This window comes from Petromyzon marinus, chromosome 17 (assembly GCF_048934315.1).
Source record: "Petromyzon marinus isolate PM22_M1 ecotype Great Lakes invasive population chromosome 17, UKy_Petmar_22M1.pri1.0, whole genome shotgun sequence".
NCBI lineage: Eukaryota > Metazoa > Chordata > Hyperoartia > Petromyzontiformes > Petromyzontidae > Petromyzon > Petromyzon marinus.
Genome location: NC_133683.1, coordinates 19,816,376 through 19,844,222, shown reverse-complemented (window position 1 = coordinate 19,844,222; position 27,847 = coordinate 19,816,376). Strand labels below are relative to the sequence as shown.

Sequence of the window (27,847 nt, the reverse complement as noted above, 5' to 3'; positions counted from 1 at the left end):
GCACTACAATGACAATAGTTTAAAGCGATTTGAAGTATGTTTTATTTTATTTGGGGGGGGGTAGAGCTTTGTGACGTCATATTTGAGGGGGGGGGTCTGACTTTTTGTGACGTCGTGTGACTGGGGGGGGGGGGAGGGAGATAAAAAATCGTCCAAAATCGCGTGACGTCATTTATGGACGGCCCCTAAATGCATTGCAATGCGTTGTTCCAAATGCTTTTTTGTCCGAATTTGAAATAAAACAAAATAAAGCCTTTATTTGTAATATTTTTTTAATCATGATATTTAGAAGAACACTGTTCACTCAAGCCCCAATAATGATCGATCTATACTTTGAATCTTGCCGATAACAAAAACTAAGCTGTGTTGAGTCTGGAATGTAGCTGGATGGGTGACCACCAGTACTCTCCAGGAGTTTTAGTTTGTATCCTACCAGGTAAAGCCCACTGAGCTATGTCGCGTTTTGCAGAACGGATCTGGCCACAAATGATAGGTCGACGAAGTGGCTTATCACGTGGAAATGTATAGCAGCCAAATATTCTAAAAACGCGTGGTGTTTCTAAATGTGGAGTGAAAAAACGGAGAACCCGGAGAAAATCCACGCGACCACGGGGAGAGAGACCAGACAAACTCCAAATATACAGCAGCAGCAGGCGTCAGGGTCGGGATCGAAGCCACGAGCTCCTGCATACCGGGCGAGGGAGTTAACATCTGGCCATCGTAGGCGTGGTTGCAGTGTCGAGTGTCATCCCCTTGTACGCGTGGCCTTTCTCGGAGTACTCCAGTTTCCTCCCACACGAAGCGATGGGCACATGTATTCAACCCGCACCCGCTTCTCGTCCACCCCATCAGCATAAATATGCGCGACACGGACGGCAGGTCGCGTGTGTTGCGATAGAGTGTGGGTACGCCCACCTCTCCTAACACGTCTGGTGAGCGTGGAAGAATAGACCCAATACCCTCTCGAGCTCCTACTTAGCGTTGAGGCCCTTTCGCCAACGGTGGCTGTGAGCAAGCGAGCTATTGCAGGGCTGCATCTTTACCTTTCAAACTGAGGAACGAGGGCAAATGTGCCACAGCGTGACTGAGACCACCGTGACATTTGCACGTTCGTTGTTAACAATTCCACTGTAATCGGTGGCTCACCTCCTGACTCCCGGGGAACCGGTGGTCCATTCTGAAAACGGTTGTCCGTTTTTTTTTTTTAAACGGCCCCGAGTGTCAAGTCACGCACCTACTTACGACTTTAGACATTTTGAAAGTGTTTTGCCTGTTTACTGCATTCATTTGTCACCAATTTCTCCGTAGAAAAAAAATATATAATCCCCCCTTTCCCTCTCTCAACGTTCTGCTCAGATGGTTTAAATACAGAACGCACTCATACTAATTGCCACCGATGGAAAGTGACGGTTGGGAATCATATTTAAAAGCGTCCATTGGCAATCATGAGCCCGAGTCAAGAGGGCATCCAGATATACATATATGTCCGAGGGAAAAAAAACATTTATACAGAAGGCCTGTGACCGAAAATTGGGCGAGCGCTTGCGTGACAGTCAGAGTGAGCAGTTAATGTAACTATGAAACATGACAGTTCAGTAATTACTTAGGCGTCGTTTCACCAAAGCGGTTGGGAGTGATTTTTTTATCTCTCTGTCTCTCTCTCTCTCTCGCACCCATGAGTTGTCACCATTGTGTCGACCCCGCGGCTTCCTCTATATTCCCTCTCATCTATTGTTCTTCACCCCTCCGATGCGTTATCTTCCCCACAGGACCCACGCGCGTTAAGCGAGCGCGTCGCGGACTGTTCATCGCATCGTGGCTGTGGGGCCATCTCGGTGCGATGCTTGCTGTGTGGGAACCACGACGCCTCGATCACATCGACGGTCCTGGCATCGAGTGCGGCGCGTGGGGCTTCATGGCTCAGCTCGCTTGCGTGCAGAGACGATGAAAAAAAATAAAAACCGAGGGATATGTGAATTGGGCATGGCAGCACACCCCCCCCCCCCACCCCCATCTGTCAAATATGTAATACACTTTTAACCATGTTTGGTAAAATTCCAGCAAAATGCGTGCCCAGTATGTGTGTGACAGTCATGTTTGGTGTTTAGTACTAACCACTACTGTGCCACCGCTCTCCACCCCATATGGTTATACATGACGTCATGTATAATGAGACAATTACACAACTCATTCAACAGCTTTCGTGGATAATTCTATTCAACATAAACAATTCGTTTCAATCACCACCAAAAAGGTTCACACATTTATACATTTGGTGAAATACCAACATGTATCGCGTAGCTTCTCGCAGTTGTGTCGAACGGTTGTCTGTTGCGTCTTCGGGTCGTACCGTGCGTTTTCCCGGCACGCTGCCTGACGTGAAACACCACTTGCAGGAGCTTTTTGCAGGAATTCAGTTCCTTATGTAAGTGGACAATCTTTGGGGAATTGTGTTCCTTAATGTAGTGCTCGAGAAAGCTCCCAGCACGTGGAGAATTATTTTTTTCAATTAAATTTATTGTTATTTTACCAAGTAAGGCCCACTGAGCTAGAAAGCTCTTTATCAGACGCGAGCTGCCCACGAATGATAACCCAACAAAGTGGCATATCACGTGGAAGCTTATAGAAGCCAAATACTCTAAACGCATGTTTAGAAATGTGGAGGGAAAAACCAGAAGTCCCGGAGAATAATCCACGCAACCACGGGGAGAACACGCAAACTACAAATATACAGGCGTCAGTGGTCAGGATCCAACCCACGACTTCCTGTATACCGGGCAAGGTAGTTAGCATCTCGCCACCGTATTCTGAACTACACCTCAAAGGTCGTTATCAGAGAGCCGGAACGCATGATCGCGACGCGCTATACAGTCCACTTAGATTTACATTCGTGAACGTTTTAAAGCACTTTAGTGCTTGAACCACGTTGTTTAAGTGAGTGAAATTCCATCTCAAAGCTACTGATGATTGAGTTGTAAAATCAACTTAACACGTAAATCTCTGAAGTTTATATATGACCATATGGACCGGAGTGGTGGTGCAGTGATTAGCCGCAGGCAGTTTGAGACACTTTGCTGCAATTAAAGCAGTGGACACACGACAATCATTATGATTCAGTTGCAAAGAAATGCACGGTATAGTTCAACTGCACAACTATACTTTAGTATATATTTGTGAGAAACGAAACAAAGGTGGGTGAGTATGTGAGTGCGTTATAAATACCATGACCAAATTAAGAGAACATCAGGCTATTATAAAACTGACACATAGCATGCCTGTGTTTAATGCGGGAAGGTTTTTTTTAATTAATATAGTTACAGAAAGAAAAATTCGCTTTTTCTCAAATGAGAGCAGCTGCGGTGATAAATCTCGTTGATAATGGGCGGTGCAATCCCCATTCATCTTGTAAGCAACGCCATGTTAAAACAAGAGTCATTAATTAAGCCTAAAATAATTAAACCGAGGTTTAACTATTGCACGGCTGAGCTATACAGTGAGCGCCACCACTTCTTCCGCACGATGAGAAAAGCGTACAACGTGAAAGTCTCATTTGTTGATGCACTAAATGGTTTCCTGAAAATCCTCAGCGGAGAAATCTAGCGCCTCCCACAACCGACCTCTAGTGGGCAGGTTGGTGTGGAATGTTCCACGGTCTCGGGCTCACGCTAGAGGTCATCCCTTATCTTCCGCTCGTGAAGCAGGTGGCCGCCTCACCCGTGTTCCCCTGTGCCGATTTGGTTGTGTGCCGTCGGCTGCTTTCGAGGGAAGGTCAAAGCCAGGGGACGTCTGCTGTTGGCTCAGCGATGAAGGTGTGTCGGTTCTTTATTTCGCATGCGTCCCATGGCTCCGTCCGTCTGGATAATTCGTCGGTGCCAGCCGCATGGATACTTGGCTGTTGGCTGTTGTTTCCCAGAATGGCCGGCGTTGTTCAAGTCCTTCGTGGATTGGAGATCAGAGTTGCTTGTGATTTTTTTTTTTACATCTCACATAGCACGGTGGCATCGTGTCGGATGGCAGGTGGGGTAATGTGGGGCAGCACCTGGAGGCGCTAAATAGGAGTGGACTTTTTATTTATTTTACTATATAGCTCGGTGGTCGCTACCTGGTAGGACATTTTATATCAGCCAAATACTTGAAACGCACGTTTCCAAACGTGAAGGGAAAAACTGGAGATCCCGGAGAAAAATCCGGAGAGAAAGAATCACGCAAACCCAAAATATACAGCAGGCGTCGGGGTCTGGATCGAATCCAAGTGGTCCTGCATACCAGGTGAGGTAGTCAACATCTCGCCACCGCAACTGCTGCTGCTGGACCATGGGGCAGAGCAGTGTCGTGCAGCAGATTAGATGGGGGCCACTGTTGTGCTGTGGAGTGTTCTGGCTGTGCTCCCCCGTGACGTTCGTGCGATTTGCTGGATAAGGTTCACCCTGATCCATAATTGGGGTCAGGTCGCGTAAATAAAGTGTACGTCGTAAACCATCTCCCATACGATAGGAATGTATGTAGAGCCTCTTTCGCATCGTACGTTAGCCAACCGTGCTAATCGGAGCCAACCGACAAAGCCAATTAAATAAAGTTTGTTACGTGAACAAACGTGCCAATGTACGACTGCTTCAGTAGCACCGCCAGTGTATCCCCTGAAGATCTGTAAAAAAGGCTTCATGGCTCATTGGATTCCTCCAGTTTAAATACATATTGTGATTCTGATTGTTGGAGAGTAATATCTCAACAATTAAATGGGTATGACGTTTCGCTGATCGTTATAAACAGCATGATCAGCAAGTTCCCAGACTGTAGAAAAATGTCATGCAGCCTTAAATAGGAGGTGTGATCCCATTAATGTGCATCCACAAGGGAGCAAGTAGTGGCACAACAGCGAAAACCTACGCTGTAAAACGTTGTGAATACATTTCAAATTAATACATAAAATGTAGTAAAGCTCACATTGGAGGTTCATTTTAACATGCGAGAAAGTAAAATTCTTTAATTGAAAAGCAAAAAAAACAAATTGTGCAATTTAACTGAATGCTTTGTTTATCATTTTTATTGCACAGTGCACACAGCACAACGAGTAGAATAGTGGATGCATGGTATTTAACAGAGCTGGGACAATTAGTTCAATAAGTTGATTAATCGGCTAAAAATTGTAATAAACTTTTTTGCATGATAGATTGCACAGCTCCCTTTAAAAATGGCGGCCAACTCTTCGCCCATCTTGCTCCCGAAGGCTGGCAACCCTCTTGCAAGCTACGCCCAGTGTAACACGATTATTTTACCGACGGCATCAACGAACCCAGTCCTATTCACATCCATCCAGCGGCACACGTGGGAACTGGGGTGACCAGTGTGGTGAAGTATGGGGAGGGTCTTCATTTAGCGATGGATATTCCATACGCGGCTGCATATACGGACCTACGTATACAGAGTTATTTCTACTGCATTTTATTTTGCGGTAGGAGAACAATTTCCAACTATGCAGCACTGGGTATCAAGACCCATGCACAAGTGATCGCTAAAGGCTGCGGTGTTTTGTGATGCCTGTGACTCTTTAAAGTCATCTGGGAGCCTTAAGTCTGTGCAAGATATTGCCTTCACAAATCGCAATGACAATTGCCGTGGACCGATGTAGTCTGGTACGCGAGTCCATGACGTGCAAGGAATGGGTTAAAACAATTAAATAGCCCAACGGGCTGGTGCAGTGAATGCTTACTTGAATACTGACACTTGTTTTTTTTATTGGATGGAGGTGACGATTATTTGTAAAGTTTCTTTGAACAAAGTACATATTTGCACTTCAAAAAATAGGACACCAACCCACAGGTATCTCCTCTACAGGGGTGGATACATGTTACGTAAGTGTAATATTTATTTATTGATCACAATATTTTACATGGAAATATCCCTTGAGACAGAATATCTCTTTTTGCAAGAGAGCCCCGGGTAAGTATTGTATTTATATATTCAAACTTAATGCGTCACTGACCATTATTTGACATTCAGTGATTTTTAGCTTTTTTTAATTAACCCAGGTCACCCTTTGAATCAGAAACACATTATTTATTAGACCCATTAATATCATAAACCTATTATAAAGATCATGTTCGTGCCCTCTATAATAACACGGTAATTAAAGAAGCCGTTCAATTATGGCATTGAATTACAAATGTGAACTTCGGAACCCATGCGGGTGATTTATAAGTGGGGACATTAGCTGAAGAAGAGGTGTACAGGTATAGAGGCACAGGTTGTATGGGTATGACGATCATTTTGGATGAGGGCTTCTGAACACAATCGTTGCTGCTTCTTGGAATGAACAGAAGCAGCGCTGCACCACCCTGTGTTAAGAATATTTTAGTTTTAACCTACTGTTGAACAAGTGACAAAACAGACATTTATACAATATTAACAATCAAGGAATATGTGCTTACAGTAAGTAATGGGAAACGTCCTTGCAGATGGTTTACCTGCATATAAATATGAACATTTTACATATGGAAAATCAAAGCTGAAAGGCGTGCAAGACGAGGTTTATGTTTAGAATTGCACTTTAAGAGACCAGAAGAGGAACGGTTGGATGAGAAAGCATGTGCAAACTAGACACATCCTATTGACTGCCTCGTCGCTCGAAGGGGCAATGGCCGATAGTTGCGGCTAACCCTCGAGTGGCATCCAAAAGAGTGGACACGGCAGAGATGGCTTTCACCAGAGAGATGGAGCCGAGGGAATCAGCTCGTGTGCAGGAAGCTAGATGGATCATTTGCATCACAAGACCAAGAGGGATGATACCAACTTGGAAGGAGGCCGTCATTAAGCAGGGAATAGATTTTGGCTGATGATGGATATATACATATCATTTTCTCAAATTACATTATTCACTTTCCTGTTTGCTTGTGAACAGCTGATGCGTGCAATGTGTTAAGAGCTTCATTTGCACTTAAATGAAACGGATTGTTCAGCGTGGAAATATGGACCATGGCAGGGACTTGAGATTGAGTTTAGGATGCCCTAACATTTCACTTCTGCCCACATCATCAACATGAGCAATGGTACATCCACTGTTGGATGACGGCCTCCACAAGCAGCTGCCATTTCTCTGCGTTGCAAGCACGCTTCATACATGTTGTTTTGCATACGTTTAAAATCTAGTTCAATTTCTTTGTTTACACATACTGTGCAGGGCGGTCCAGATGTCTTGTGACCTTCCCCCCCCCCCCCCCCATTTAATTCTCTAAAACGTAATGTGTTTTTTAAGTAAGGGTTTATTTAAAACAGAAATGAATATACAAAGAAAAACAATTAGGGGGCAATTAATTGACGGGTCACAAAACATCTGGACCACCATGTCAATCATGCCCATGTTTTTTTTGCGTACGTCATTGCAGGTGATACACACGATTGAAAGACTTCCATCGTCAGACACATGGGTTTGTTAATTTTCGTGATCAAGTTCAACTGTACAATAGCACCTCTCGTCCGCTCTCGTCCACCCCTTAATTTCATAATTTTACTGTGGTCCGTCTCCCCCCAATAGCTGTCCTAGGTGTGTGTACCTTCTGCCGGGGGCCCACATTGAACTCCAGTGCACAAATCTGCAGCTTGTCCAGCAGATGGCATGTTCACTTGAAACGTGCCGAACCTCTGCGTCATGAGTCATGGCAGACGCACTGACTTATTGCTCATCCCATTGACGTGCACAGATGGAAAATGGAGCGTAGCATAACATTTGCTTTGGATAAAAAAAAAAGGCGTTAAAAGATTATCACTGGCTTTTTGTGTGTGTGTGTGTCCAGACACCATTGCAAAGCATTGTTTCTTCAAAGATTCAGAGCACATAAATGTGACCATTTGCAGTTCTTCCCTTTATTGTCGGGTAGCGCCTAACCAGCATGATGTCCAACTTTTCACGCTCTACGTGCTGTAAGCTTCTTCAGTTCCGTGTCCCCCTGAAGAAGCTCCCGACACGTGGAGCGGAGCGTCGGACATTATGGGGAGCAACACGGAGCAATAGTACAAGCCGTAAACACAGCAGAGAGCTGTACAACGCAACCGCAAAACAAACCACTAGGCACTACGGTATGACGCAACATTAGCCTATAATGTTTTTATTTTATTTCATATGGTAGTTTTAATGAGCCACGTGTTGTTGGTTTTTTTACACGCGTGGTTGTGCACCTCTGCCATTTCCTAAATTTTTTTCTTCCATTTCACACCGAAGTGAGTTGGCTGTTTGAGCCCAATTACGACTGATTATAATCACTCCTGATTGTTTGTGTGTGTCTATGGTTGGGCCCTTAATGCTGTTGTGGTATATCCAAGCGCAGGCCATTTTTTATTAAAGGGATGCAGAGTATTTTTTCTAAAGGGGAAGATTAATTCATGATGCATTCATGATAAGAATACGTTAGGCACGCGTGCGACACAGCCACCACAAACATCATCATCATATACGGATGGATGATTTGTTTTCTATCCTAGCAACTTAGTAACCGTGGCATACCACGGAAAGGGAGATGAGTCACTGATATAATGTGTGGGAATAGAAAAAGAAAGACGGAAAAGCATGGGCAATAAGAGGAAAAGGATGGAAAAGGAACAGAAAACCGGGACCAAAGCGTCGGGAGAGATGAGGGTCTTGACGCTGCTCCACGGAGCAGTCTGTTTTTTTTTTTAATAGGAGGCGAGGAGATGGGAGAGATTCAAAGTGGGGGGTGGGGTGAGGGGGCATACAGAAGTCGCGTAATTTTACGGGAAACTCGAGCTGATTTAGGGATATAGAGAGAGATTAACTGAAAAGCGTGCAAAGGAGCGTGGAACACTGCAAAATCAGTTTGACCGACACGTGACGTGGCTCTAATCATGGGTTAATCTGTTACACCAATAGCAGAACTGGAATAAAAGTGAATACGATTTTAAATAGTATTGGTTCTGTTGCATTACCAAAGATTGTTAGGGGGCAATGTCACACACCACGGAAGCAGCCAATGGCGTAGATTCCCGTCAAAATTAAACCCAGGCGATTAATTCATCGACATCTGCACATGGATCACAAACCAACCTGCGTCACCAAACACGGGGATCAGATGGCATGCGAACATCGCAGACGAAGTAGACATGGAGATAGAGGCTGATAGCTTAATTACAGAATTATCTGCATACAAAACAGCAATGAATGATTGGCCAATTCGTTGTCAAGGCTAGGCTGATGGATAATTTGCTAAGCGCAGCTGGAGGGCATGCCTACTAACCGGCTCTGCAGAAGGTGATCTATATAAAGGCACCACACTGATGTCTAACGACCGTCTTAGTTTCTTCCAAATAAGCTGATTGAATGTTGTGAAAGCGATGGCTCTGCATCTTGAAGAACAGAGAATGGTTGAAGATTCCAAAAATCTGTGCCACACACACATAGCGTCTATTCCAGGAGTTATTTAAGCAAATGGAGAAATGATTTACAAATCTCATGTCATTAAACATTTCGTGAAATGCAGAGTGAAGGCTGTAATAACTGATAATGTGTTGCTTGTGCAATATGCTATCCTGCACTCAGCCGCAATCCGTGGTTGAATGATGACACCCATTGATTTGTCAGGCACTTTTCAGGCGGATCAACCTTTGTGCAGGGCTGGATTCCGTTTGATGGGACTGTAATAATTGTGGGGTCCTTCCTTTGGATATTCATTTCCTTTCTTATACTGTTTCACCATCACCGTCGTTATTCACCTTGGCTATTCTAGTTTTTTTTTAATGTGATGTGCGGGTTGGGAAGCAAAACCAAAGTTAAAGCGAACCCAACCATTTCAATTTCGGCTCGTAGCCAACAATGATGCGGTTGCTGTAAGTACCAATATTGTATATACAAACATTAGAAATATATTGGGGGGTGGGCAGTAAAATCCGAGGCTCCCTCAAAGCCCTCTGGCATTGTGCGTTGAACTTCGTTAGCACCGTACGTAGCCAACCCTCCGGAAACCGAGTTCATCGTGGAACATTCACCCTATGAGGAGGAAAACCCCCACATTCAATAACAGGCCACGTGTGATTCACGGAGCATAGAAACCGATGAACGTGCGTATTTTAATCCTTCGCAGTTCACGTTGCTCCAAGTGCGTAACGCGCCGATCGACGAAGCGAGCCCACGCCACAGGTGGTTTCATTAGCGCCGCCTTCTGTGTAGTTAGCGCCAGATGCCGCGTGCGACGAGGGGCGACAGTCCGCTTCTATTAATGCCCCATTACGATTCCACGTGCGTCGCCGGGTTCGTCAACGGCGCGCGTGCAGCCGGACAGGTGCCCTGCCGCTCGGCGAGATGGCGCGGTGCGTGGGGGCTCATTTGACCCGCTCGCTCATCGCAGAGGTTCAATGATAAGGATGTATATTCGAACAAAAAGTTTTGCGCGCTGGAGATAGAGAGAGGGACGGACTGACGGACGGTCATGTTACCAGTTTATCTTATATATGTTAGATCAATTGCGAATGCATTTGTAAGTATATGAACGGGCCAAATGGTGATAATATCGAGAGTGAAAGAGGAACACGTGGATCAGAGCACATACGCAGTTACAAAACAGTCACACGTGTTTTCAGTTTGCGTTGTTTGAAACGTCGCTTTGTGGCCTGCTCCGTTTTTTGTCGCAGTTCTTCTTGTTCTGACGGGCGTTCTCGTCAATTACAGAATTGACATTTGAACGTACACGGATGAATAAATATAGGAGCAGGTCACTCGAAGGGATGATGGCTGAGGGTCAAGAGTATTGACGGGAGAGGCAACCAAAGAAAGGAATCCGTGGTCCACTGAGGACATGGATCGATGAAATCAGCTCGCGTGCAGGTGCTATGTGGATTATTGTATCGCAGAATCATTCAGTCAGCGGTGGATTGACCGATGATGATTATGATGCTCCATGATATTGACATAGAAAAGCTTCAATGTGTATCGAGACTAATTCCTGAGTAGGGTGCTCATGCACTTGGATGTTTGGCCAATTATTTTAATGATGAATGCCTGGCTCCATGTGCGAGCAATCTCAAGGACCTGGAGAAAACCACAACTCGCTGGACACGAGGGGAACACTCACAGCTCGGTATAGACCGCGTGGGCGGGTTGTTAACGCCTTCTGTATGTTTCGAGTTTGCGTGGTTTCTCTCCCCGTGCTCATGTGGATTTTTGCTCCGGCTCCTCCGGTTTCTCCCTCGACATTTGGAATCAACGTCACGCGTTTAAGAGGAGTTGGCCACTGCTATGCATTTCCACGTGATAAGCCACTTTGTTGAGCAATAATTTGTGATTGCCAGGTGGTTTCTGAAAAAGAGTTATATAGCTCAATGGGTCTTAACTGGTCAAATAAAAAAATAGATTCATGAATCCACAGCTGTACTACCATCTCCTAGCCACCTCCGTTTAGCACGGTTGGCTATGTACGGTGCGAAGAAGTTCTACATATAGTACATATAAAGGCTGTGCCAAAGTCTACAACACACTTGTTACAGTACAGTATTCCGAAGTAGACTCCCATCCAAGTGATAGCCACGCTCAGCCCTGCTTAGCTCACTAAAACCAACAATGTTGATGTATGTAGCGTATCAATGCAACACGCTGAGAGCAATACTAAACAAAATCTAATCGCAGGTTGGCAATACTGTGTAACACACATAATTCTTTAGTGATTTGTGGGTTTTTATTTTGAAAGTGGATAAAGTGCAATGCGTAAGTGGCAAATGTTTGTGTGAATGCTGTGTGAATTCTAGATTTGAAGCTTTCGTGACTGCAATGATTCATACTCTTTGGTTTTTTCGTTTTTTTTACGTAGCTGGTGTTAATGTGTGAATGTTGTGTATGCGAATGTGTTCTGTGACTGCCATGTGTGTACGAATGTAGCGTGATTGCTGTGTGTGAATGTTGTACGACTGTTGTGTGTGTCTGTCGCGTATGTGAATTGCGCGTGACTGTTACACGTGTGTGTGTGAATGTATTTAACATGGCTGGTGCTCTATAGGTACGCGTATATGGCAGGTGAGCAATTGTATGGCTTCCTTGTACCACATTAACCAAAGCGTTGCGTGTGCGCTCTTGTATCCCTTCTGTGCGTATGCATATTGAACTTCTTTCGCACCGTTCGTAGCAAACCGTTCTAATCGAAGGTGCGATAGTAGTACGGTTGGCTCACTTGATTCTACTTGCGATAGAAACACGGTTGGCTAATTGCATGCCTTCCCGTGTCCTTATTTAGTTTTTTTTTCCCGAGCAAGCATTCCTTATTTCATAAATTTCCATCGCTGTCATCACCATCGTCATCGGCGTCACTAAAACCAACGTAGTCGTGACAATGCGCGGTTTCGTTTGACGGCGACGATGGTAGTGGTGGTGCTGCACGTGTTGACAATGATGATGGTAGTGGTGGTGCTGCACGTGTTGACAATGATGATGGTAGTGGTGGTGCTGCACGTGTTGACAATGATGATGGTAGTGGTGGTGCTGCACGTGTTGACAATGATGATGGTAGTGGTGGTGCTGCACGTGTTGACGATGATGACGATGGTAGTGGTGGTGCTGTACATGTTGACGATGATGATGGTAGTGGTGGTGCTGTACATGTTGACAATGATGATGGTAGTGGTGGTGCTGCACCTGTTGACGATGATGATGATGATGATAGTGGTGGTGCTGCACGTGTTGACAATGATGATGGTAGTGGTGGTGCTGCACGTGTTGACGATGATGATGGTAGTGGTGGTGCTGCACGTGTTGACGATGATGATGGTAGTGGTGGTGCTGTACATGTTGACAATGATGACGATGGTAGTGGTGGTGCTGTACATGTTGACGATGATGATGGTAGTGGTGGTGCTGCACGTGTTGACGATGATGACGATGGTAGTGGTGGTGCTGTACATGTTGACAATGATGATGGTAGTGGTGGTGCTGCACGTGTTGACAATGATGATGGTAGTGGTGGTGCTGCACGTGTTGACGATGATGATGGTAGTGGTGGTGCTGTACATGTTGACAATGATGATGATCTTCGGGTGGAGCGCGCAGCCAATGGCTCGGCGCTCTGCAAGGCGGAGCGGCGCTGCCGCTGCTGTTGGACGCTTCGCTCCAACCCCGATCCCTCCTCCTCGCTCCCCCTCCCTCTCCCCTCCCACAGCTCTCCGCCTCTCCCCCAGCAGACCCAATGTAAAAGCGAGAGGCGCAACCGCCAGCGAGCCCCAACTCAGAGGCGGCACGTGCGGCGCAAAGCGGAGTGATGCTCGCGATGGTGGTGATGATAATGATGGTGGTGATGATGGTGGTGATGCCTCTGGTCGCGTGGCTCCGTTGAGACTTTCATACCCCACCTCGAGCTCCGCTCTTCTTCCAACCCCCACCACCACCACCGTCGCTGCCGATTTCACTTGGAGGTTTTGTCGTCTTTTTTGTTGCTTTCGTCCAAAGCAAAAGCGGAGGGTAACACGCACACACAGCGAGAGGTGACACGGACACCCCCCCACCCCATCCCACCCCCCTCTCTGCATCCCGACCCCCACCTCCCCATCGGGATGTCGAGTCCCAACCTCTCGACATCCCCTTCGGGGGGCCGTTTGGTGGTTCCAACGGTGTCGGCCCAAGCAGCGGACGGGACGACGCTGCTCACGCTGACCCTGTCGCCGGGCCACGCGCCCTGCTCGCCGGGCGTGCGCAGGGCGTCCTTCATCGGGATCTCCTTTCACCTGCAAATCGGGCTCACTCGGGAGCCCGTGACTCTGGAGACGAGCGAGCTGTCACTGGGAGCCGTGAGAGAGCTGGCTTGCTCCGTGGCCGACCAGAAGGTAAGCGCGGTGGTGGTGGATGGAAAAGAGGAGCGGCGCTAGGTGACAACAGGTTGTTGTTGTTGTTGGTGTATCAGGTGGTTCCCCAAGTTTGTTGGTCTTCGTGTTTGGTTCAGCGGCGGTGGGGATTGCGCTGGAACTAGCGAGGCTGGTTGGAGCGGTTTTGCGATTGTGCGGCTCTCTCTCTCTCTCTCCGATGGGTTATTGGGGTTGTGACGGGCGTGAGTTGTTCGGTGTCCGACGTTTCGTTCCACGTGTCTGGGAGCTTCAGAAATGAATGATCCCAGCGCGTCGGACACATCGTGCCGAACATCACGCGGTACAATTCCAAAACGCATCGCAGAGCTAGCTGCTGTACGTTTCAGAACTTGTCTTTTTTGATCGGCTTAATGCGTTGCTCGGATGCACATTAACTTATCATACCCCCGCCCGCCCACGTGGCTCGGGGGCAGGTGTTGGCTGACAGGTAATAACGCCTGCAACCTCCGATTATCACGGTGCGAAAGAAGTTCAACATACGTACAGTCCGGTGATGAGAACGTTAGGCACTCGATTGTGCCCTCCTCCTGGACACGCCTGTCCACGCTTACCCGCATTCTCCACTATCTCATTCTCCACTATCGCATTCTCCACGATCGCACAGAGAATCAAGTCGCTACACACACTGCTCGCGCATGATGATTTAAACAAACACAAATAGCCCCCCCACCACCCGTGCAAAGAAGCGAGCCCTAAATCCGAGTATGCGTCGTGTGTCTGTGTCCGGGTGGGGAGCGGTGGTGTAGCCGTTTGGGTGCTGCGCTACTAACCGGGTGACCGTGCTCGATTCCCGCTCACGGCCAACACCAGTGACGATTATCTGAAACGGTCATGGGCTCTCTCCTAGGTTGACTCGGCCTCAAATGATTTCCCGTGTGTGGTGTTTAAACATCAACAATGGGGAGACAAAGGCGGCCGGGCGTGATGCTGGCCACCCACACACCCCCTTGTGTGCCGTGCCGGCCTTCATAGGTGCTCGCTAACGGCACTTGCCCCAACAGTCTCTTAAGGCTACACGGGGGATCTTTGTCTTTGTGTCCGGCGTGGTGTATTCGCACTCTCGACTTTAATCGGTGCTCCCTTTATGCGCAACGTCTGGCTGTTGTTTAGCAATCATCGTGCGCGTGCAGCGTGTGCCGACTGAATCCGCATTCAAACGGAGAGTAAGATTGGCAAACAGCGTTTGTTGCCGTCCCACCGGTTTCGGCTTGCAAAAGACTCCTCCAGCAGTCGCTACATTATGATGACGACGATGATGATGATGCTGACGACGACGACGACGATGATGATGATGGTGACGACGATGATGATGACGAGGACATCAGCCATTCATGGTGATGGAGACGCGCGATGATGTGACTATGACGTCACGGTGCTTTCACACGATGAACACCACCTCCGATGAGCATTTCTGGCCTCGTACGGCGAGAAAGAAGTTCAACATGATACAGATGCGCCGTGCTCCAGGTTGTAATTTAAGTAATCGTGGCGTGGGAGGTGATTTCGTACCCGCTGCACCCCGTTGAAGGACAGACGGCTGTGCGCCTTAACGTATCGTAACAATGCAGAGGACAACGACATCGTAAATGTTGCACTCTCGCCTCCTGGCAATTAGCACAGTAGTGAGAGTTTAATCCTCGCCACTGGCAGGTAATATAGTACAGAACACCGATAAAGATGCCGTGACACCAGTCACAAATATAGGCCTTCCTGAGCCAGTGTAAAACAATAAAATAACGTAACACCAAGTTCCAAATTGTCACATTACGTGCAGGTAAATTCCTGTTCGACATTTATGCTCGGATGAAAAAAACCCCATCAAAAGCATCTATCAACAATAATGACGATGGTCCGAATCGGTGCCGGATTAAGCTAGTGCGGGTCCTGTAACATTATGTTACAAAGGGGCCCTAAATGAAACATTTACATAAATACTAAAACACAAATTAACACGGAGGCTTTCGCGACCAATATCATCCAGAGAGGTTTTTTTTGGGTTAGATCGTGTAAATATGACATTAGTAATTTAGAAATGTGACTTGGTTCACTTCTATTGTGCTGTGTCCTCTATTATTAAAAAAAACAAATGTTTAACTTGCATGGTAAAATAATTGTATTTTTCCATTTGCTATGCAGCCAGATAATACGACAAATCGCTAACCTTAAACACCCAGTCGTTCATAAAATTCGAAGGCAAGTGCAGAATCGCTGAACCGGAATTGATAGCTTGAAAGCATTTAGCGCGGGGCCCTTGAAAGTGCGGGGCACGTAGCTGCACATGTAGATACTTTTGCTACTGGGATAATCCGGCACTGGTCTGAATGTAACCGCGAATTGCACAGGTCTGTCTCACCACTTGAAACGGAGACGATCAATCCGCGTGGGCTAGCACATGCTTAAAGAAAGGTTCCTCCCTAGTACAATGTGTACGACTCGGTAGGTTGACAACTACAAACACACACAGTGAAGGATGGTCGTGGGAAGCCACGGAGGCGCTTGTACCGAGCAGGCTGGAGTGGTGGAGGCAATGCTTCCAAGCGGAGGCATACACAAGTACCGGTAATTTTTTTCGTAACAGGTGACCAAATAATAAACACACGTATATAGCGCAGCGACAAATGGAGTATTATAAACTCACCCGTAATGTGACAGATCTCGGAAGCTAAGCAGCTTTGAGCCTGGATAAGTGCGTGGATGGGCGACCACTAAGCACATAATGTCTTTTCATATATACACACAGTATGCGGTACTGCGTGGCGATGTTGTGGGCAGTACAGCAACATCCATATTTGTACTCTGCATTATCTGGTCCCTCCTCTATGCTTCCCACCTTCAAGCCACAACTGACCCAGCGGTCTGTGGAGTGTAGTGGTCGAATAACCTCCACGACCTGCAACTGTGTGTGGGGGGGGGGGGGGCCTTCATCTGCCAGTGAAATTAAGACGAGCACTGCTGTATGTACGTATGTTGAACTTCCTTCGCACCGTACGTAGCCACCCGTGCTAATACATAAAATGCTTATTCCGCCATATAATAAATACATCTACCTAGACTGCGAATTGCAGGCCTGAGGTTGTGTCAGTGGGTCAGTGCAGAGCTGCGGGTGTTTACAGATCGATGATAACATGAAACAAACTGTCGCTTTATAGAGAAGTGCCCGTGTACCCTTGTAGGGACACACACACGTCTTCCGTCTGTAGTGTCCTCCACCGACTGGCGGGTGATGAGGAAATGAACGAGAGAAGCACCACGGTCTCAGGCGTCGATGAACCTGTGACACTCGCTTCGACTATTGAGTGATTGGCTTCACGAGCAAACGGGGGAGGGTGGGGGGGGTGCTAGAGTCATAGGCAGTGCGTTTGAATGTTAAGCCCAGAGGATTACACAAGGCAAATGATTAGTTTTAATGAGAAATGCATCAGCGTACAATAGCCTAAATTTAAATGTTCTCTTATTAAGCTGGTGGCCGGCACAAGGTGTTGCTGGGGAACGAAACGCAAACATTGGTGGAGTCATCTGAACGTGAAAATTATGCTGGTGTTAAAGTTATGTTTTATTCTCCAAGACCACCTCCTTTGAGTATATATAACTATCATTAGTTACCTGTCCTGTGTGCATTGTTTCTGGCAGGTGAATCGCCTCTCCAGCTCGAGGGAGCACGTGATGCATGTACCGCCAGTGCTAAACTGCCACAGGGCAGTGCATTTTGTCGGATATTAGATTTTTTTATTTTTAGACTCAATTTCTCATTTGATTTTGTATTATCGTATTCAAACCTACTGTATACATTGTTATAATATTCATTATTTACGAACCTAAATATACGAATTTTTTTTATCAACTTAAATATTAATTATTTGAATTTTTTTTTCCAAAGTTCCACTGGTAAAACCATAATGAAAATGTAATAAAAAAATATATTTTTACCAAATTAAGCGAAAAGCGGCGTCACGTATCACCGAAATGATATCGCGCAACGGCACGTGATGGGAAAGCACGGAATTGAAGTAACATTTCCGTAGCATCACATTTTGGGACCAATCCGAATTCTGTTCGGATCATGTGGAATCGTGTACCATACCACATCACCCCACGTTTGCGAGGGTGGGATTTGGCACAGAGTCGTTTTTTTGGCACAAAGTTGCTTTTCAAGCGTTGAACTGTGCCTTTGCCTCACGGAAATGTGAGGGCTCCAGTGAGCGAAATTTCGCTGGTGCAGGAAACCATCGGAACATTGCCTGCTGTCTATTTGCAAGACTCTGTAACAAGTGACAGTGCCTGTGGATTAACCCGAGAAGTCTGGACCTATTGGGCCAACATTACCCTCGCATATAGCGTGCCGCGTCTATGCTTGTGTGTGTGTGTGTGCACATGATCACAATGTTGTCGGTTCTCGGAAGCTAAGCAAGACTGGGCCTGTAAAGTGCTTGGACGGGCGACTGCCATGCATGCCAGGTTGGCATCGGGGCCATGTTACGTTGCGGTCAGCAGAGGGCACTGCAGCAAACAATATTTGTTGTACAGTACTGTGATCCCGTGTCTCCGCTCCCCACCGTCACGTATTCGCACTGAGCAATGTGGTGAAGCGCGGTCAATAAACCCCCACGACCCACGTGACATAGGGAGGCCCTCATCCATTAGTGAACTGACAGAAAGGGAAGTATATTGTACATACTGTGTGTGCGTGTGCATGCACATTGACATATTAATTGACAGGTAGTATATCAGGCCAACTCTAGGCCACACACACACCCACCACAGTCGGCATTGTGGTGTTGGGACCTCTGTGTTGGCCCACGATGAGGTTGACTTGGCCTAAAACGAGTAGGGAGTAAGTGGTACCGGTTACACCAGCACACCGTTTGTAGTGGTGATGATAATGGGTACTCGTTAAAACTAAACTATTTTTTCTTTTACCAAGTGAGGCCCACTGAGCAATATAGCTATTTTCAAGAAGCGACCTGGCCACAAATGATGGCTCAACGAAGTGGCTTATGTGGAAATATATAGCAGCCAAGAACTCCAGAATGCATATTTCTAAATGTAAAGGGGAAAAACCAGAGGGACGGAGAAAATGGCACTTAACCATGGGGAGAACATGCAAACTCCAAATATACAATTTAACACGGAGGCATCTTCAGGTTTGGGATCGAACCTACGACCTTCTGTGTACCAGGCGAGGCAGTTAACGTCTCGCCCCTTCGGCAGTCTATATAGGCGACATTTGCAGTTTTAGCCGTGGTGTCACGTGAAGCTGGGTCGCAGTGTGTAGGTGTATGGCGGTTCCTATGAAACGAGAGGATTTAATCCAAAACGATTTTTCCACGCACATTAAATAAAAGGACGATGAATTGAAAAATGATTTTGCAAGTAATAAACTGCGTATGGACAAACGCTTAAGCATGTTAACCCTCGCCACTCTCAGGCCTCGCAGTTCTGTTGTCGTTTGTGACGGATATACAAGGTGATCTACTCGGATGCCTCACTGTTTTTTTATGTTTGTTATTATCAACATGTGGTTGAATATAGTGAAAGTGATAGCTCCAAATCCTACAGAGGAGGAGAGCTTTAACATCTTTAATACCTGTATTGAGATTGGTAGGAGACATGCAAGGGCTTTTACGTAACATTTCTCCACACATTTAAATGTGGTATCCATAAATGCATCAGTCGTGTATGTAAATGCATTATGCTTGTGCTGTGTAAGTTATTGCAACAGATATGCATTGTCCGTTGTCAGGAGTCTGCACAATATATGATCACGTGGCTACGATGTTTCCATGCCGAGTGCCTTGACTAATCCTTCTTTGGCTTTTTATTTTACATTTCAATACAGCAGCCAAAATTTGACGAATAGCTTTTAAAGCTTGTCTAACCAGTAAAGCATACAAATACAAAGATGTCGACTTATACATGCAGGATGAATAGTGTTGTCACTTCAGAGGGCTGGATAATAATGAGATTGTGTGGGTATATTTGACTCTATATTGAATGCTGCTAATATAAATAACACGTGTAATTTAATTGCCCAGGAAGGCTTCACTTATTCTCCAGGCTTTCACCGAGACACTGGACTCGGCATGTGGATTTTCTGGTTTAATAACGGTGATGGAGACAATGCTGACGATAACAGTGATTTAGATTATCCCGCCTAAAAATAAACTAGCCAAAGTCCACTCATTCATCCAGGAAAACCAAAATGTATTAGCCAAGACTTGCTCAGGATAGGCCCTGCTTGGGATGTTTTCCCCAATTTTATTGTTTGCTTAAGAAGTGTTTGGCTTTGTTTGGGAGTACCCGGAGAAAACCCACCGGGGGGCATCAGAGGATATAGCACGCGGTATGTATTTATGTACGTATGTGGAACTTCTTTCGCACCGTACGTAGCCAACGATGCTGGTCGGAGGTGCGATTACAGGACTATTCAGTTGAGAATTATTTCGCAAAGTAATAAACTGTGTGTGGAGAAATGCTTTGTCCGTTAGATAGCGTGAATATAAATGTGTCGTTAAACCCGCCACCACCCGACAGCCAATTTGTAAGTTTTGTCACGTAAACAAAACATGCCAATTCGTTACTAGTTCAGCACATCGGTGTGTTGGAGAGTAAACCCACAACATTTACAATTCGAGTACGACGTTTTGCCAGTAATTACAAAACGGCCTCATCAGGCGAGAGCCAGAATTGTGGAGACATACTCCTGTTTCAGTCTTAACTATAGGGATGAATTTGATGTGGTCACTTGTGAGCCAATCGTTGAAATTACAATGCATATCTGTCCCACTCAAGGCTCTCGCGGTTCTGTAGTCGTCATTTACGATGGATATTCAGGGTGATCCACACCAAGAGGTCTGCGCAGCTCAGTTGGGAAGCCACTTGCTGCAGTGCTGGCCCTTGACCATCCTCGGAGCCGGGAGTGGGTTTGGGAGTCTGGCGACACTGCGTTGTGATTCCACCAACCCTTCGCGAGATGTCACAGTTGCACGTGCGTCACGTACAACATCACAGTTTCTGTATGTAGCACTCTATGGACGCGCACTATATTTGCTGATGTGTAATGTGGAACAGCTTCGTCGATTCTCAAGACAATTTAAGAAGGGGTCCTGTATTGGTATAGTTGGCCATTTACATTTACGAATGTGTTTGACGTTTGGGAATTAGCCAGAGGACCCAAAAAAAAACCACAGCAAGCGTTCAATGGATTAAGGAATCCACTGCGGGACTTCCACCTCCCAAGGCCACCTCACAGCCCGAACCAACAGCACCTGATATTCCCACGCTGTGTGACCCATTTAAGTACCAACAAGGCTCAATCATGATTAGCTTTTCAAGATCACGGTGACATACACAAGAGATTTTGTCGTCGGCAATAATACGTTGTTACGTGATGTTATGTTCAGAATGTGGATGGTGATTAGTTTTGACCTGAAAACAATTCTAAGAATAAATGTGACGTCTCACCGCGTTGGCGAGATTCTAACTCCCTCACCTGGTATGTACAAGGTTGTGGGTTCTATCCCGACCCTGACGCCTTTTTTCAATATTTTGAGTTTGCGTGGTCTCTCTCCCCTTTAGCCGCATGGTTTTTCTTTCTGCGGGTCTTCCGGGTTTTCCCTCCACATTTAGAAACGTGCGTTTCGAGTTTTTGGTGACTGCTATAGATTTCCGTGTGATAAGCCACTTCGTTGTGCTATCATTTGTGGCTAGATCCCTACTGAAAAAGAGCGACATAGCTCAGTGGGCCTTGTTAATCACCGCTAATCTTATTGTGGACTGAGTTTACGCTGCCTTTTAAAATATTATCAACTGCGCTGGAAATAACAGTGCTTTGGCTAACTACGCGAGGAGCGATTCGTGGAGCAATGTTCGACTAAATCTGTTATATTTTTTTATTTAAAGCTTTCGTGACTGCAAGGATTCATATTCTTGGTTCTTTCGGTAAAGTCACGTAGAAGGGAAACAATAAAATGTTTTAGATTTTTATTATTTAATTGTTTCCCTTCTACGTGACTTTACCGAAAGAACCAAGAATATAAATATAATATTACAATATTAGTAATAATCGATTATTATTTGTTAACATTGTTTTTCAAGTTTTCAAGTTTCATTTATTTAGGTATAGCCCTGTGAGCCATGCGGCTCTTAAGTCGGGTGCAACCGCAACAAACAAAATTTGAACACAGAACATCTTAAAGCGACAACGCGTAACAGAAACATCCTGGAATAAACCAGCAAATATTCCACACACAAAAAACTTATTAAAACGCTGTGTGCAAAAATCACAATGTGGTGCAAGCCAACAACAACAACTAAAAGACAATTTAGATTAACCATATGTTTTTGAATCACCAAAATAAAGCTATAAAAAACAATGTAACAACAGTAATCATAGGAACTGTAATTTTAAATGTAACAATAAACGATATACATAACACGTACGACAAAAACCTGCAGCCATAGCTGGCAGCACGACACTCCCAGTGCATGATGTGTGAGTGAGTCAGCAGCAGCGTGAGTGAGTGTATGATGTGTGAGTGAGTGTATGATGTGTGAGTCCGTATTAGGTTGAGTGAGTGTATGATGAGTGAGTCAGCATACGATGTGTTAGTCAGCACATGATAAGTGAGTCAGTGTATGATGTGTGAGTGAGTCAGCAGCAGCGTGAGTGAGTGTATGATGTGTTAGTGTATGATGTGTGAGTCAGTGTATGATGATTGAGTCCGTATTAGGTTGAGTGAGTGTATGATGAGTGAGTCAGCGTACGATGTGTTAGTCAGCACATGATGAGTGAGTCAGTGTATGATGTGCGAGTCAGTGTATGATGAGTGAGTCAGTGTATGATGTGTGAGTGAGTCAGCAGCAGCGTGAGTGTATGATGTGTGAGTCAGCGCACGATGTGTTAGTCAGCGCATGATGAGTGAGTCAGTGTATGATGAGTGAGTCAGCGCATGATGAGTGAGTCAGTGTATGATGTGTGAGTGAGTCAGCAGCAGCGTGAGTGAGTGTATGATGTGTGAGTCAGCGCACGATGTGTTAGTCAGCGCATGATGAGTGAGTCAGTGTATGATGAGTGAGTCAGTGTATGATGTGTGAGTGAGTCAGCAGCAGCGTGAGTGAGTGTATGATGTGCGAGTCACTGTATGATGATTGAGTCCGTATTAGGTTGAGTGAGTGTATGATGTGTGAGCGAGTCAGCGTACGATGTGTTAGTCAGCACACGATGAGTGAGTCAGTGTATGATGTGCGAGTCAGTGTATGATGAGTGAGTCAGTGTATGATGTGTGAGTGAGTGAGCAGCAGTGTGAGTGAGTGCATGATGTGCGAGTGAGCCAGCACACGATGAGTGAACCTGTGCATGATGAGTGAATGGGTCAGTGGTTGTGCGAGTGTGTGATGTGTGAGGTGAGTCAGTGCATGATGTGTGAGTGAGTCAGTGTATGATGTATGAGAAAGTCAGTGTCGGCTCCCTCTACTCGCGCGTCGCTCCCCCCCCCCTCCGGCTCCGTCACCCCCCTCCCCCAGCTCCGTCGGCCCTCCCTTGGCTCCGTCGCCCCCCCCCCCCGGCTCCGTCGCCCCCCCCGGCTCCGTCGTCCCCCCCCCGGCTCTGTCGGCCCGCCCCGCCCCCGTCGCCCCCCCCCCGGCCCCCTCGGCCCCCTCGGCTCCTTCTGTCGGCTCCCTCGGCCCCCTCACAAACGGCCCCCGCCAGCCGCTGCTCGGAACGCGGCCCGGGAACGCCCCGGGAGCGCACGTGCGCCTCAGGCGGCCATCTTGGATTCGTCTTCTTGGTCTTTGTCGAGCACGCAGACCGAGTCGAGGAATGGGGAAGTTGGCCACGACTTGCTCTAAGTCCTGCTGTGAGATGTAGCCATCACGGTCGTGGTCGTAGTTCTTGAAGACGGACTCCACGACGCGCTGCACGTGCTTGTTGATGGTGGCCGCGTCGGGCTTGGGCGACACACCGGAGGCCCACTCGGCCATCACCACCGGCTTCGAGGGCGTCAGCGGTGTTGAGTTTGGATTCCGCGGTTCCCTCATCAAGGAGAGCTCGTAGATCTCGTCCTCCGTGTGGTACAGGTCCAGGGACTTCCTAGGCCCCAGCACCCGGCAGCTGCTGCTGCTGCTGTAGCGGCTGCAGGGTGGGTGACGCTCAGCAGGACGAGGCGAGAGACGACGAGGGTTGAGGAGGAGATATTAGGAGGATGAGGGTTGATGAGGAAGCTCGGAGGGAGGATGAGGAGGGTTGTGTTGCAGGGAGGATGATGGTTGTGTTGCAGGGAGGATGATGAGGGTTGTGTTGCAGGGATGATGATGAGGGTTGTGTTGCAGGGAGGATGATGGGGGTTGTGTTGCAGGGAGGATGAGGTAGGGTTATTGTTGCAGGGAGGATGAGGAAGGTTGTGTTGCAGGGAGGATGAGGGAGAAGGGAGGATGAGGAGGGTTGTGTTGCAGGGAGGATGAGGAGGGAGGGTGAGGAGAGGCCCAGAGGGAGGTGAAAGGATGAGGATGAGTGAGGAGGTAGGAGGATGAGGAGGTAGGGGGATGAGTGAGGAGGTCGGAGTATGAGGAAGGTGGAGCAGGCCCCAAGTGCCTCCTGCTGCTGGCTGTGTCCGCCATGAGCCACGCGCTCAGGGGGCGTGTAGACTCTCAAGTGCAACATTAATGGATATAAACAGAATTTATTCAATGCATGTTTCATAAACGTAATAATCTACAGTAATGCTACTTGAAATATGCATGTATGTTGAACTTCTTTTACACCGTACGTAGCCGATCATTGGATGTGCGGGGGAAGAACACGACACTAAACATGAAACTTGTTCTAAAGAAATTATGTAGGCAAACTAGATTTCAAAGTGCACCGCTCCAGTGGATTCCTCAAATTGGAAGGAAGAGCACTCCAGACGGCCGCAGAATCGCATCTGAAAGCGTGCGATGCAGTCGACTCTCATTCGTTCGATGGCTTGCCAAAAGCCGCTGTGAGAATAACCGGCGTTTGCGTGATGGTATTTTAGGGTCTAATTTATAAACGCCTAGCTACAGAACAAGATATTTCTTAAAATGCATCGCGCAGTCTGTTGCCAGGGAATTGTGAGTAGTCGGCGTAGATCACACACCACTTGTGCAAGTGCGTCGTGCACCGTTGTGTGCGACGATGGACGCTGGTTTTTTTGTTGCCACGATTCCGATCGCTTGTGGGCTCGTCTCAACGGCAATGATAACGGGAAACCCTAACCCCCCCTCGCGCAAGGCTTTTGCTCTTTCGATGGTCAAATAAATTTGCACCGCTTTGCCATGCGGGGGTTCGCGCTTGTTTTGCATCGCATATTGATTTGCATACGATGGGCATGCAATGCAAATTCTACGTGTGGCCCCCGAATGCGCGTGTTTCACCACACGCAACATTACTTGCAGTGAAAAGTCCAAAGAGTGCATTCGTAAATGAGTGAGGCTAACTGCATAGCCAGGTAAGAGGCACATCATCTCTTAGTACCCTCACTCCCGTACAGGCACAGCATGAAGCACTATCCAGGCTCTAGATAGTGCTTAACTTCCCAGATATGACAATATTGAACACAGTGTTATTCGGCCATCGGCACACTTGGAAAAGCAGAGTGCAAAGACAAAGATCCCCCGTATAGCCTTAACAGACTGTTGGGGCAAGTGCTGTTAGCGGGCACCTACGAAGGCCGGCACGGCACGCGAGGCGGTGGGTGGCCAGCGCCACGCCCGGCCGCCTTTGTCTCCCCAGTGGCGATGTTAACACACCGCACCAGGTACTCATTTGAGTCAGAGTCGACCTAGGGGGAGGCCCAGGACCGATTGAGATAATCGTCACCGGTGTTGGCCGTGAGTGGGAATCGAACTCGTGTCGCCGGGTTCGTAGCGCAGCGTAGCACCACGGCTCCCCCACAGTGCACGCGCACGGACGCAGCGTTTGTGCTGCAGCGCAAACAAAGTTGGTACAAGCCGTGTCCCCATTTGAGGCTCTCGTAGCGTTGTTAAAGGACCGCCAAATTGGAATTACTCGGTCCGATGCTCTCTTGATAGCAGAAGCGGCCGCGAGCGCTCGTGGCGAAGGATCGCCGGGTGTCGAGGTGATGACGCCTGCGTGCGTGCGAGCCAGCTGTGAGGGGAGCGGTGGTGCAGCGGTCAGCGCTGCGCTACGAACCCCGGCTACCCTGGTTCGATTCCCGCTCGCGGCCAACGTCGGTGACGATCGTCTGAACCGGTTCATGGGCCTCCTCCCCGAGGTCGACACGGCCTCAAATGAGTGCCTGGTGCTGTGTGTAAACATCTCCAAGAGGGAGACAAAGGTGGCCGGGCGTGGTGCTGACCACCCACCCCCTCGTGCAGAGCGGGCCTTCATAGGCGCTTGCTCACAGCACTTGCCCTCGCAGGCAGTTCAGGCTACACGGGGGGGGGGAGGGCCAAGAGCGGGTCGGTGATGACGGGCGGCTGGCAGGGAAGGGCGTGCGGCCAGGCTGCTGTAACCGAGCCGTGCCTGGCTGACAAGCGGCAAACGGAAATGCGAGCCGAGCCGTGGACCGACGTGCCCCCGGCACTCCCCCCCCTCCCCGGCACCCCCCCCCCCCTCCACCACCACGGACGTCTGGGCAGCAGCGGGCAGAGGGGGACCACGAGTCCCTGGCCGGTGGTGGTTCTAGACCGGGGGCCGGCAACCTGCGGCTCCGGGAGAAGCCACGCGCGTGTGACTCTTTGCCGACTGCTTCGCGACGTTTTCTATTCGCGTGCATTGCGGCGCTTGAAATTTTGAGTTTGTAGACGGACCCAGTTAAAAAAAAAATCGCTCTTGTTATTTTGGTTTGTCCGATTCCGCCCCCCCCTCAACCCCCCTTGTTCTAGATGCAAAGAATAACGACATGCTGCCCATGCCGAGTGGGTATAATGCACTATTGAGAGTGGCGGCGCGGCATCCAAAGGAAGCAAACAATAATTGTTGATTGCGTGAAATCCGCAGGCATGCTGTGCAATAACGTGAAACGTTGCCTGCAATCAATTGGCTTGAAACTGGCGGTGCAGGCGCGGTGCAATCGTAAGCGGTTTGTTCTTGAGAGGGACATTTGTCCAGCGTTCTCCACCCATCACGAGCTCATTCTCTCCACTGGCGATTCTCATCGCAGCGTTCGCTACTGTGATGATTGCCCCCCGCCCGCTCTAATCATGAGACCTGCTCGCAAGTTTGAATGTATTCTAATAGACTGGCACTTTCCAGCAATGTATGTACCTTAAATGTGTACAAAACAGAGCCCGAGGAGAACAAAGAAATTGGACATAATTTCAAATCGGAGACGCCTACTTCAGTACCTGCTCACATGTGGACGTGTGCATTGCGAGCAATGATTGAATGATAACTGGCTGGCCTGAAGCCACCACTTCATAATAATAATGTAACTTTTTGTCTCATTGAACAAAGCACCCACATTAATGTTTTCCAAACGATGCGAGCCGTTTCAGCAGGCTCCGGGCTATGTTTTCTTGGCTTGTGAATATGTCACGGTGCCCGCATAGTGGCGATGCATTTTAACGTCTTATCGATAGGCACCAGTCTCCTACGTTCTGCTACCGGCAAGGCAGATCGTAAATGATATGTGCTTATCACAAATGGTCACGCTGTTAAAGTTTATCCCTTCGGTCGGTGGGACGTTGCCCGCTTTCCGCTTGGAAGAAGTAAATTTGATTTGTTGAGGCTATTGCTTGATATGTGACCTTGTGGATTTTTTTATTGTGCCCTGAAAAATGCCATCGCAACGCCTGTCAGTTGTGAAATGGCAGTCGTGGGGGAGGATTTGCCCGGTGGATGAGAGGGTGGGAGGTTGTGGTGGTTGGCACACGCTAACACAATTTACGTCACTGGCAAAGCAAATGGAAAAAAAAATTGCACGCTGTTTCAAATGAAGCCGAGCACCTCGGTATGATACTGCTGGGAGAATGGGGTTACCTGCCAAGCGTACTATTTAATGATCAGAACTGCGCTGGATGA

General features: G+C 47.6%; 1 protein-coding gene across 3 annotated transcripts in view; it reads left to right on the top strand.

Annotated features, from left to right (window-relative positions):
- Nucleotides 1-13,022: 13,022 nt before the first annotated feature.
- LOC116943200 (serine/threonine-protein kinase D1-like) overlaps nt 13,023-27,847 on the top strand; it is a 168,337-nt gene continuing 153,512 nt past the window's right edge. For 2 of the 3 annotated variants that reach the window (XM_076067712.1, XM_032955849.2), the window contains exon 1: nt 13,023-13,806. In XM_076067712.1, the coding sequence (XP_075923827.1) occupies nt 13,537-13,806 (270 nt within the window). In that variant the 5' untranslated portion in view covers nt 13,023-13,536. The remainder of the gene's footprint in view (nt 13,807-27,847) is intronic. The other variant, XM_076067711.1, reaches the window with a different exon arrangement.